Source organism: Acyrthosiphon pisum, chromosome A1 (genome assembly GCF_005508785.2).
Source record: "Acyrthosiphon pisum isolate AL4f chromosome A1, pea_aphid_22Mar2018_4r6ur, whole genome shotgun sequence".
In the NCBI taxonomy this organism is placed as follows: domain Eukaryota; kingdom Metazoa; phylum Arthropoda; class Insecta; order Hemiptera; family Aphididae; genus Acyrthosiphon; species Acyrthosiphon pisum.
Window position 1 is genome coordinate 24,292,828 of NC_042494.1, and position 14,422 is coordinate 24,307,249.

At 29.2% G+C, this 14,422-nt stretch overlaps 1 protein-coding gene across 1 annotated transcript in view; it reads right to left on the reverse strand.

The window, feature by feature from the left end:
- Positions 1-4,390: 4,390 nt before the first annotated feature.
- LOC100570053 (atrial natriuretic peptide-converting enzyme-like) overlaps positions 4,391-14,422 on the reverse strand; it is a 133,302-nt gene continuing 123,270 nt past the window's right edge. Inside the window, exons 18-19 of the mRNA XM_029486831.1 lie at positions 10,971-11,119; positions 4,391-8,376 (exon numbers count right to left, since the gene is read on the reverse strand). Coding sequence (XP_029342691.1) covers positions 8,176-8,376; positions 10,971-11,119 — 350 coding nt within the window. The 3' untranslated portion in view covers positions 4,391-8,175. The remainder of the gene's footprint in view (positions 8,377-10,970; positions 11,120-14,422) is intronic.

The window sequence follows — 14,422 nt, forward strand, 5'->3', positions numbered from 1 at the left end:
TTTCGGTAGACCGAAACAGTTCGGTTTTTGGTATACCGTTTCAAACCTGTATTGAAATCAACACGGTAATACCGAAAATTATTTTCAATACCGTCAGCCCTATTTTCCGATTGACTCGGTGCCAATGTCAATATTTTGTAACTCATTTGTAACCAATTGTGACTTATTTATCATAATTTGTAACTCACTGCTTTTGTACTCTGTCGATGTTCCAATAATTTACCTCAAGAAAATGTATTCGATATATAATGGGTATAATAAGATACATTGTGTTCTCATAACTGTTTGGCAATTTTAAGTAATTGGTAGTTTTGCAAAATCAGGAGAGTAATATTAAAACAAATATAGACCTTATTACAACAAACTATATTGTTGCATACGGATGACTCATTGTATGGAGTTGAAAGTGAATAATAATTAAATAAACCAAAATAAAGTTCCTGCGTTTCATGTTATAAGGAGTAATATTTAGGCAATTACCATGACATTAACATTTGGACTATGTCTATCATAGACAGTCTATGACGTGCGAGTAGTAATTAGTAAATTAACATTAGTTTCCGAGAATCATTGTAAATCACAATACTCGCAACACGCATGGACATGTCAATACTTATGAAAAATTAAATATATTCTTGTTTGCAGAACTATAAAAACTACTAAAGGCGGTAGTAAATTAAACATGATTCCTGATGTTCGATTGTAACTTTGAAAAAATGGTTACATTTATAAGCTTCTAAATTATGCTCTTTAGGATTCACTTTTTTTGATTTAAAATCAGATGTGCCCAAAATATATATAAAATATATACCACCCAACGCAATTATTTCATGGAATTTTTGAAAAAAGGTTCCTTCTTTTTAGGTGCTGAATCATTGAAAAATGAAAATCCCTTAGCTTTATCAACCTTGTATATTTTATAGTATATCTATACCCAAGGCTGGGTAAACTAATGATTTTTTTAACTTGTCAAGTTAAGTTATTTTAAAATAATTAAGTTAAGTTAAGTTAAAAGTTACTCGTATTTTTTTTCGTTAACTCGTTAAGTTAAAAGTTAACTTTGAAAAAAAAGTAACTTAACTTAGTGTAAAATTAAAATTTGCTAATTTGCAAAAAAAAAAAATCCAGTCATATTATATGGTTTATTAGATAGTTTTTCTTTACGTCCAAGAAAATTACTGGGTAAATTTAAAATGATACATCAAAGTAAAAACACATAAAAAAATTAGCGTTATTCTTCGGACGAAAATTAACTTAATTCAGATATTTTTGGAATAAAATTAACTTTAAGATAACACGTTGATCTTGAAAAAAAGTAACTTATTAAGTTAAAAGTTAATTTGAAAAAAAAAGTAACGAGTTAAGTAACTTAATTAAAATTAACTTAATTTTAATTTTTAACTCGTTAATGCCCAGCCTTGTCTATACCTATTGTTATTATTAATATGGTAAGCTGGCTGAGGCAGCATTCTATTGAATTTTGAGGCTTTTAGACAGTCAAATAAATTTTTATTGATATTAAATGTTGCAGAAAAAAAAACTAAAAAAATTGGAAACTGAAAATGTCCGTAAACATCTCAGAACAATTAAAAATATTTTGATAATTACATGGTGTATAGAAAAAGGCTAAAATAAAATATATTCTATGAAAATGTGAAGCATGTAAGGTTATTTTTTTTTAAAGTGAGGTACCTAAAATAAAATAAAATCGATTTTCTTTGGAAACTGGTTTTGCGTAAAAATCTCAGTTCTTAATTTGTTGTTTATATTTCCTAACTATTACTGATTACTTTTGACCCCCCCCAAAGTACAGAACTATATTCACTTTTCAATTAGAAAAGGTACTGTTGAAGAAACCTAAACATTTTTATTGTCCTAAAAGTCGATGACAGAAACAAAAAAAAACAGAACAAAAAGTCCATCGAGAGGAATAAAATATTCCTGCGGAAAATAATGTCGCACTGGGACATCTTGTTCCATACTAGGACATTTTGTTTCACTTTTATTTTTAATTAAAGGAACATATTAGTATCCTACTTTATTTTTAACTATGTACTACATGAGGGCCGTACCTACTATTTGCACATTGTTTAACCCTCATGTGGCATCGTTTATTTAAGAAAATTTTTACATCTTTAGATTGGGCTCGCACGGGGGAATGGTACACTTTCTTCGGCGAATGCAAATGTGTAGTGTGTATCACGACCCCGTGATGCCTCACAATAGTATGTATAAGTGGCTGAAGCCGCAATGGGGATAACCGGGGCAGACCCCACTATATCCCCTCTCATGTCAATATTTAATTTTAAGTTTTAAATTTTTGCCTTGAGGTGTCTTCTCGGGCCGGCCTAAGCCCTCCGCCCTAGGTATCTCGTGTTTGTGATCCTCTTCACGGACTAGCAGAGGCCATCCGTCCTGGGATTATGAGCCTCCTCTTCTTTAGCCAGCCAGAGCCCGCCGCACTCGTATTCCCGTTCTGGGGTTCATCCGTCGTCTGCGGCGTCCGCAGCCTCAATTCAGTTCAAAAAATCAGTTAATAAACAAACAAAAACAAAATTTGGCATACATTTAAAATTTGAAAAAATTGCCAAATTATTATTTTTGGAAATTCTTGACTTGAGTATAATTTATTCTGAAATTATTTTTAACCATATAATTTTCACAATTTTTATCATACATTTAAGTAGAATCTTTTTTTTTGTCATGTCTTTCTGATACAACCTATATATGACACTGAATTTATGGAACTGCATAAAGATACTATTACACCATCGCCGTGTGTCCTGTATGTCGTGTTGAACTGGACAATCTGATTGCACGGTTTTATTTCTAACCAAATTTTAAATTTGGTTGACACGATACCACGCCGTATCCAATCGTTTATTATCATATCATGTCGGCTGTAAGTCCGAGGACTTTTCAAACATACTGGCTACATGGAAGTAAATAAATAATTATTTTAAACAGTATAAACAAAACACACATATTCGTATTATAATAAATGTGAAAAATACCAATTTTAAAGATAGTACAGCATCAACTTTCAGTTTCTGTGAACTTTTCGGTGAATATCTCAGCATTTTTTGAATTAGTGGCTTAAAATAGTCACTACTATGAAAATGTCGAGAACATATTCTTTCTGAATAGTTATAGTTACACAAATATAATATAAATAATAAAGTATAATTAAATATTATTGACTCACCAGTAGATACATTTATACTGTCAACTCGTACACATGATTTAACCCACTTTGTCTGTAAACTTACCCCTTTGGGAAATCTATGTAACATGATCCTTTTATCATGGGACTTAGATCCCTTACAAGTAACTACTGCACATTTAGGCATATTAGGACGTTGATGGATTTATAAGTCCAATCAATAAAACAAATCAACTTAATAATGGTAATCATCAAGATATATTTTATCAGAAAACAACTAAGTACAAGTTTAAAACTAGAATAACAATTTTTTTAAACAAAAATGAAGTAAAATACAATGTTTATTAGAAAAACATAGAGTGTAAAATAATACTAATGAATTATATTATATTATACAGAGTGATTCTTATTTTTTTACAAATAATTGCAGATTATTTTTCTGATGACCTCGATACATAAAAATTTAATTTTGAACAATTAGTTTATTTTATACTTAGTAGTAGTTGTAATAAATTATTACTCTATGGAGTTTTACTTTTACACTTTGTGTAATATAATTGTTATGAGATGAAAAATTCACTCTGTATACTCATATACAATATGCATATTTCTCATTATTTTTACTATAGACAAACATTGGATAATTTATTCTTAGATCCAAAAATAGTCTTATTTTAATAAATTATAATATTGCCGCCTTTTTTGATTTTAAAATATATAATTTGAACTGGACCAAGTGACGTCAATATTTCATAGAATAGTTGATAAAATATTGTTTATTCCATTAACACTCAGTAGTATCTCATTTTCGTTAAAGTTGGTGTCATACCATGTTAATTATATCATGGGTACCTACATATCAATAGTAAGTCATAGGTATTATAAAGGGGTTTTTTAATTAAATTATATTTAACAGTTAATATTTAAGTTGAGTTTAATTACTCTATTTGTAAGTGTTTATACTTTATGAAAATGGTTTTTTATGTAGTTATTAAAAAGTATTAATAATCACGCTACTAAAACTAAACACTTACGTCTTACGTATTACTATGTTGGAATAATTAGATAAATGCATCAATAAAATAAAAAACAAATTTACTTAATAATTTTAAAACAACATTTTTTAATATATAAACAATAATGTCCATTCTCAAAACTGAATAATGCATGTACGTTATAATAGCCGGGGGATAATGGTGTATGTAGGAATGAAAAATAAAAAGTCGATTTCAAGCTTTATAATTTTCTTTACTAGACAATTCGTTGCTTATTCTAGTTTACACAAATATACGTTATATTCAACTTAATTTTTTCTTAATATACTAATTTCCTTATCCATATAACATTTAATAAATAATTATATCTCTATCTACTTTAAGTCATTAGGCATCGGATACATACGGTAACATCGTTATAACTATAATCAATAGTTTTTCTTTTCAAAATACAACCAATAAAAGTAAAATGCACACACAAGAAATTAACGAACGGAAAAAAATTCAATAGTAAAAATAATTTATTTTTGCCATTCGTTTCTGTGATTTGTTGGTAACAAATTATGATTAATATATCTTTAAGTATAAAATTATATATATTTTACTTCTTCACACAATTACAATATTACAATAGGTACTAACTAATAAATTCTATAAATACACTCGGGATGAGCATGAAAATGTTCAATAATGTGACGAACATTGAATTGTCTGTTATCGTTTGTGTGTTATGCTGCAGTTTTATGAACATTTCTTTTACAATACAACTTACTTAATTTTTATCTTAACACCTATAATATATCTAAATACTTTAATGTTGTGTTATATAGTCTAACATAATAGGTATAATAATATTCTATATTAGACTACAATATCACATAGAACCATTCAAACCTCACACAATAAAATTAGAACCAAAACAAAATACTTTTAAAAGTTTCTCACAGAACATTCTCATATTCTCACCCCATGAATATAGTTTTAATATTTTTGGTAACTATGAAATTTCCTATCACTTACATAAAATTGCATTCAGGTATTAAAGTATGTTTAACGTACATTTTTAATATATATAAATATTTGTTTTAGTACAAAAATCAATATAACACGACTATATAAATTGTCCTCAAAAATAACAGCTTGGTACATTATTATAATCATTATTTTCCATTCCGATAATCACATTTTTTTTTTACAAACTATTGTCAGGTCCCATACCATGATTCACTAGCGTTGATGACCCCTTTCACCAGGACATCCGAAATAGAAAAATAAACACTTCCATTTTCCCAATCGCCAAAACATTTATCATAAAATATATTAATATTTGTATAATATAATAACCAATCATAAACCAAACGCAACATAAACAATTTTTAAAGAAACAATACACGCCCTAAATTTCTTCATTATATTATTTTATAATATTGTACGTGTTGTACAACCACATCAAAGATCATACCTATACGATTTCTAATCTACGATAGAACATTAACGTAAGTATATATTATAGTTACACGTAGGTACCTATTAGTAATTATATTTAATTTATATTATATTGTCATTTGTCAAACATGATTTATTTATTCTTATAATATTATATTTAAATATATTTGTTTATTATATTATGTTTTTTTTTCAATTTTTTGAAAACTAATCACATTTAAAGCTTGAGCTAAAGTAATAGTGGTTTTTCGAAAATTGTAATACTTATCCAACTAATAATTTATAAGTGGTATATTACATAAGACTGGCTATAAGCCTATCAAATATAACTAACTTTTACTTTGATTGATATCAAACTTCAGAATATTATGCTAATTGAGTTTATTTGATTGATTATAGTTTTTTGTGGTTTGTCTGAAAATATGATTACAGGCAAAAATAATCGAACTCCACTCATTTAAATAGAAATTACATAAGAAGGTGTTCTGAGTATAGTTATCATTTCGTAGGAAAGTTTATTAGTAATTACCTAAGCAACTTAATATAATATAGGTACGTATTATATTATCAAATAAAATATGTAATTCCATTTTGTTTTTTAATGTATCTATTTGTTTTTACAAAAATAGCCCACTGTCCAATATTATAGGTAATATATTAAATATACGCGCAACTATTTCTTAGCATATTTTTGGCATTAAGATTAGTGTTATTTTTTAATTGTTACTTAAGTTTAAATGAATTTACATAAAAAAATCTCACTTTTTGTCTTTGGAATAATGTGTAAAATATTATGTTTATTGTCTATAATTCCATCGCCATGAAGATTAGGACTTCCACATAAGATTGTTTATCGCTTACGCTTTTACCACACGACATTTTGGAGTATATTATATTACAATTATTGTAATAATATTCTAACCAATGTGTGTGTGAGTGTGTGCGTGTGTGTGTGTGTTTTTCAATGAGCAATTTTATTTATTTTTTAATTAAACATTATAATAACGGAAGATGTGACTAGTGACACCATTACAGTTGTTGTACCTGGCGTGCGTATAGAAAATTAATAAAGTTTTGCTGAAAATCGCAAGCTAACGTTTTATAGGTAATAATATTATAGTTAAGTGTTCCGATAAAAAAATATCTCTTTGCAATCATAGTCAATATTACAATAAATATATGACTTAACTATTTTCTATATATTCTATCAGATGTCAATCGCCTTGTAAATTATAAACTAAGGATACCGTTTACTGGAAACAAGACCGTGTGCGGCAATATAATACGTAATTAATCTATATGGAATGAAATTAAAAACCGTTTGGAAAGTTGTAAGTACCTAGGTATATTAGTATATTTATAAATTTTATCCACCAACAAACGATGGCAGCAGAGGAATAGTATTGTTCAAACAGAGACTATCATCTGCTGTCGGTTGAACAAAGAAAAAAAGGTATATTATTATGAATATTTTGTATTCAAAAAGTCTGAGAATTTGCGTATGACTGTGTACGCTATAGTATAACGACTATACTACAACATTATCATTAATTCGAGTAAAAGTTCCAAACGAAGTAAGACTACAATAAACTTACAAAATATCAGGAGTAGGCTGTTGGACGGATGACCATATTATTATGATTGAATGTGCCACTTTGTTTAAACGTATACCGTGTTGTACGCTTTCTATAAAAGTTGCAAGACATATTTTGACGGATATTTACCTATTTTAAACAAATATTACGATGTACCGTCAATGATGATACATGTTAAAATATCGTATCAACGAACGTCTTATATGGATATAGTATAGTAGCGCAAACCACGACATATTGTAAACTTCGATAATCTTGTGAGAAAATTTATCGTCTGAAAAATGTCGGAAATATTGTTTCCGTGTATGATATCCAACCATCGCATCGTCTGCATATAATATTATATAGTTTGCAATACGAAACTATCGTGCCTATCGCTCCCAGAAAACCTATAGTAGCTAAGTGCCTAAAGAGTTTCAATTAAATATTATGTGGACGAATCAACAATTATTACATAAATTGCGAGTTTTGTGCGGAGTTTTACATGATATTATACCTATCAAACGATAATAATATTACGGCGGCCGTCGTACACGTCGTCCGGATAAGTTGAAATTTAATATTATTGTATTGTTTTTTTTTTTTATATATATATTTTTTCAATCGAACCCGATCGCCTTTGATCAAAATCATGGAAGAGGTGGCCGTGGAACATTAATACACTGAACATTGCACATGGCAATATTATATTGTAAAACGCTATATCAATACCTGTTGTATAATATGGAATACTTCCGTTTGCTCGATGAAAGCCAAAAGTGCACTATACTAAACCGGTACCTATATTATATTATTATATTATAAGTATTTTCGTTGATATTTTATTTTCCAGTGGGGCAAACCAAAAGGCGAAAACCGCTGCAGATTACGGTGCAGTCAATTGCAGTTTCAAACGGTAGATAGGTGATGATGGGCATGGGGATTGGATCGACGAAGGGATGACAGCCGATGGCGTGTTGCTCGTGAAAAATCGCATTCAATACTCGTCGTCTGTCGATGAAAACAGCTGGTCGGTGCGTATGTTGTTCTTGATCCATTCTGTGTACATGGGCACGTTGACATACACACCAGGCAGACTTGGTGTAGCGCACTCCACGCCCCAACTGACGATGCCACCGACGAACCACCGGTCTCTGAATCCTTCCATCGGGCACAGCAGCGGACCTCCCGAGTCGCCCTGTTGAGAAATCACATGTATACTAGCTATTATTAGGTATATAAACCATCGGTGGCGTGCCCAGGAATTTTAAATGGGGGGACACCATTTTTTTTAAATAAACAATAGAAAGCGGATAAGTGGAAGTCGCTCTGCTATACAGTAGGCTACAAGTGGATGAAATAGTGTTGTTATTAATATATATAGGTATATTTTAACTACCAAATCATTTTAGAAGCTAATGGTTTTACAATGGTTTTTATTTTTTTTTTTTATCCTGGATACAAATTATCATATATAATTGAATTCAAGTTTAATACAATACATATTAATACATTGACCCACTTGTAACCTACTATACAACAGAGTGACATCCACTTACCCGCATTTAAAATTTTAAGTTTGATAATTTTTGTCGAAATTCAAACTTTAAATATTTATAAAAAAAATTGTGCATATGTATTTTTAATATTTTTCAACTGCTATTGTAAAAATATATTAGGGGCCGTTTATTATATTTTCTTGCTTTTTGACTAAACAAATAAAAATGTATTGTTATATATTATATAAAAAAAAAAAAATACAATATAAGAAAATTGCTACATGATAATCGAGTGTATATCCAATGATGTTAAAATTTGAACTTCAAACGCTCAATTTGACTTTCCGGGAAACATTTTATTTTGTTAAAGGTAGACAAACTTATGAGGAATCTTGTATTAAATTATCAAATCTTAAATAGTTAGATTTAAAAATAACATTTTTTATGAATTTCTAACTCAAAATAATTTGCACATTATCGTGATTTTTTCGTAATTGGTCAAAGTTCGAACTAAATGCTTATAAAAATAAAATTGTGACTGTATTTATATATTTTTCAACTGCTATTGCAAGAATATATTAAGATCCTCGTATTAAACTTCAAGCTTGTTGACTTAACGATTAAAATTAATAATTGATAAAAAATTAATGACTCTAAACAGCTGCAATAACTATAATAAGTCGTTTTCTGTAGGTCGGCAAAAAAATACAATAGGGGGATATAACCCCTAACCTCCCCCCTCGAGCACGCCACTGTAAACCATTTGACTCGTGGAGTGCGTGATTATGGATATCTATAACCGGTATCCTGGGGCGTATCCACTGCAGGAAGTCCGTGAGGTAGGACAATCTAACCAAGCGAGGTGTAGCGACGGTATTGCAGGTTAAAAGGTAGGTATACCGTATACCCACTAATTATTACAAACCCCTATTGAGAGTTGTAATAATTGCGCTCCACGAATGTATGATCTGCTGGTTATACCTATGCTAGAGCTGTTAATGTGTATTACATACCTATAATATATGCTACTTTAGGGGTAGCTCAAGTAAAAAATCGATGAGTAAATGTATAGGAAAATATATATAACTATCAGTCATCAAGCGAATATTATTTTGACAAATTCATAAGTAATTGTATTCCATTGATTTGATGTTTTTTTTTTAAATTTACTTTAAGTATAATATATTGGTTTATGTAATTATTTTTAGTTTGATTGCCTACTTATTTGTCAATACAACTAAACATTTCAATTTATTCTCATAATTAATTATATTATAAGGGTATTTTTTACGTTTTAAATGCGCCTATACCTAACTACTATGGTACCTTCTCAATAGTTACATACAATAACAGCCCCTTTGGAACCATTAGACCTTAGCCCCCGAGAACGTGCTATATTATTATTATTCCAGTTTCCAAACCTATTTAGCATAATAATTTAATTTTTTTCAGCCCCTCTAACACCCCCACAATCTATCAATATTATTCAAACGCTATATCCTGTTTGTTTTTTTAAATGACAGAAAAGCAAATTGGTGGAAAAGGGAAAGGTATAATATCTTTTGGCGGAAACAAGATACTTCCATACCGATCACAGTGAAAAAATAATGGTTTTACGCTAATACGCTATCTAATCAACGTATATTTTATCAGTTCGGTTAGCTTATAATTATATTATATTTTTATTTAGTTTTTACCGATAATTCCGCTTTTGGAATCGAGAAGCAACTGGTTAACAACCGTAAAAATGATGTAGTTTAATTTTTATTAGGCAACATTTTACGTGTTTTAAATATAACATTTTATACATAATTTTTTATTGCACACATTTTCCAATGAATACCTATGCAGGTATCTACTCCAATTGTTTGACTGATTTATGTGAGTGGCGTCATTTCAGTTTTCAATAGAGGAGGGCAAAGATTTTGACCAGCCCGAATTGGTAAAAAAACCCTCTCGCTTTGCTCGAAATGTACACACTTACAGTTTTTTCATGCTACCTTTTTAATAACTAGATAACATCAATTTTAAATATAACGAACCAGATATTTTATAAAAACAATTGTACTTATACCTATATCAATAATTAAAAGTTTACAAACTATTATGACAATATTTATTGAAATAAAGACAAAAGCCCGAAAAACCGGGCTGTCTATCATGGTCCACTGTACATAGATAATAAAAACAACGCCTCGCAAAAAGTCCCATTTATAAGTAAATAAGTTTTCGCGTTTTCAGCGAATCCGGTCGAATAAAACAAGGCCTCGAGTTATTGTTTAATTATAATCACCTGACACGCGTCTTTGCCGCCCTGCTCGTACCCAGCGCATATCATTCCCTCCGTGATGTTAACGTCCTTCTGTTTTAGCCATGTGTTACACAAATCTCTGTCCAGTACGGGAACTTGGACTTCGTTTACCGTCGGTTCGTAATCGGCTCCTGCGAAAAACGAAATATTATAAATAATCACCATTGAAATAACATAACGTTAGCCTGAATCCAGCAAGTCCAAATTAATGGTAAATTTTATATGAGTAGAAAAGCGCGTTATAAACATTTCGGGCCTAATTCGCAAAGTTCGTATCTCCATAATTTATTACAATGATAATATGAAGATACGAATTTTTCTAGGTTTGAAAATCATTACCATACGATGGTTATCAATTTCATGGAGGATACAATTATATAATTTCAGTTGCGACTTTATCATAGTACGGTGTGGTTTTTTTTTCTTAATCTTAATCACATATAATCCCGAAGGCCAAAACCCCAAAAAAGGGTTAAGACTTTTGCGATTAACACCGACGATAATATTATACGACACAAATCGGGTCTTTGATGTTAAACGGAAAGACGTTTGGGTACACTACCCAGTGTTGGGTAGTAACGTAACACAAATTACAAATTACTGTAACGCAATTACTTTTTCGCAGCAGTAATTTCATTACATTTTACTTACAGTAACGCAATTGTAACGCAATTACTTTTTAAAAGTAATTTCTATGAAGTAACGCACTAATGCGTTATTTTCCACGTTATTTCTTAAAATAATAATTTTGAATGTAGTACAAAAATAAGCTAATAAGATATTCCAGAAAAATTTAAAATCAATTTTATTTACTTTTGATTCCGATAATAGTTAACAATATTATTAAACATTCCAGGAATTAATGTTATTACTTTCATTATCAGAAAGAAAAGAGTTCGGCTTAAAAATACAATTTAACACTTTGAGTGCCATGTGTATCAATTTCAATACACAACTAATATGTTTAATTGTGCCATGTGTATTGATAATGATACACGTGTATATTATAAACACATTATAAAAAAATGTCCCGGTCAGAATGGTCAGTTTTGTCATTTTTGGCCTGGTACTCAATGTGTTAATTAAAACGAATTATGATTTACGACTTATAAGTAAGCCACGCCTATCGGCTATCAACCTATATGGCTATATGGCTATAATTACGAATTTAAAACTGATATACCTACCTAACGGCTACCTCGATGTTAATACCTTACCAGACTGCAGTCACCATTTCCAATTAATACTATACAGACATATAGTATAAATATTATACATATTATATTAATACCATTTACGAATATCATTGGAATACCATACGATTACCAATTACACTGTATCATTTAGTTTCACTTGTTTATTAGAAAATAACTTGCCTTATTGTTGTATTTAGTATTAGAGACATGTGTAGTTTAAGTTTAAATGTATACAATTAAATTTAACCATATATAGGTACCTACTTTACTATAGCCATATAATTAATAATTATTATTAATAGGTGAAATGAATGATAATTGTACATTTACATATTATTTTAAATGTTGTACACTAGGTATCTCTAGGTAGTAGGTCTAAAATATATTGTAAAATATATCATATTATGAATTGAATATGGTTCAAAAAGAAATGATAACTGTTATCAGAGATTAAAAAAAAGTAACATTATTTGTAACGCACTACCACGCACTACTTTATTTATGAAAAAGTAACGTCACGTGATAAAAATAATTTTAGGTAACGCAAATGTAATTTAAATGAAAATATGTGAAGTAACGAGTAACGTAATTCCATTACTTTTTAAAAGTTATTTGCCCAACACTGACACTACCTATATATAAAGTATATACTATAGAGTATAGAGTATAAACTATAAAGTATAGACCGGTGGTTTTCAAACTGGTTGCCGCGATGTTTTGAAAGTTTTTTTTCTTCGCATTTCCCCGATTGCATTGAACTGTGATATACAAAAATATAACAAATTGACAATTTGTAGGAAGAAAACGATTGAGCTGTTGAAAGTAAATATGAATAAATATTTGTCTAGTATTGCAGATTTTTACAGCTCAGATTTCTACTGTAAAGGTTTTAAAATCCAGATTCTTACATTCCAGGTTGTTGCAGGTCACGAATTATACTATTAAACATTACGACTAAGTTTCTGTTGGTGATCAGGTTGATTTGGAACTTGTTGTAGAAAATTAATATTCAATAAAAAATGATCAGACATTGCAGTTGAAATTCAACGAGTATATCGCGTGGATATAAATTTCTTAATAATATCCAGAAATATCTAAAAAATCACCAACTGTTATCTTGCTGTTCTCAATTTTATATCTTTGCGAATAGGGGATTACAGTACGTCTTACAAGAATAAAAAAGAAAAACGAGAAAAACCAATTTCAGTGGAGGATGAAATATAGTCTGTCATAACTACTATTGTCTGTAAACTAAAATGTCTGTCAACTACTATATTCATCCAAGAATTAAAAAGATATTTGTAACATCCATCAAGCACATATTTATCATTAAAAATAAATAATAATATTATTATATTTCTTATCAATATGTACTATAGACTTGCAGACATGGTATAGGAATTTAATTTCCTAGAAAAATAAGTCGATTTACTTTATCCTTTGGTACCCCACTTTGAAATTTCAGAATAAAAGAAATCGACGAAAGAAAATTAAATGTATAGAAATTTTGATTTTTTAAGATCATGGTTTTCAACGTGATTCATTTCACTCAAAAAAAAGTGTAATCTGTATTTGCACACTTATATTTAAATCCCAAGAAAGCATTCTTGATTTTTAATCTAGTTGACTGTGTAAGAATTCATTCTAACACAACATGATAAAATACTGAAGAAAAAATTACTCCAATAATTTAGGTCAACATTCAACAATATACAATATTTTAAGTATTAACACTAAAACACTAAAACTCAGTAAATTGCATTTCTTACATTGTATGAAAGTGTGAAACGATTAAGTAATTATTATATATTAAATAACAATGATTTTTTTTTGTCATATTAACTCTCTATAGATGTATTCAGTTATTTAACACAATATAACCTCTTTATTTAATAAATCTTTGTTAACAGGTATTTTTCCTGAGCAGTGGAAATCTTCATATATATCCCTGATTTTTAAAAAAGGCAACAAATGCTTAATTAATAATTATCGTCCCATATCTAAACTGTCAATAATTCCTAAATTATTCTCAAAATTGGTAAACAATACTATTACACCTTTATGCAATAAATTATTATCAAATGACCAACACGGATTTAGGCAAAATAGATCAACAATAACAAATTTGTGTATATTTAAACACGCAATCTTGGATTCATTTGAAAATCAATCACAAACTGACGTAATTTATACCGATATGGAAAAAGCCTTTGATAGGATTAATCATAAATTATTAAT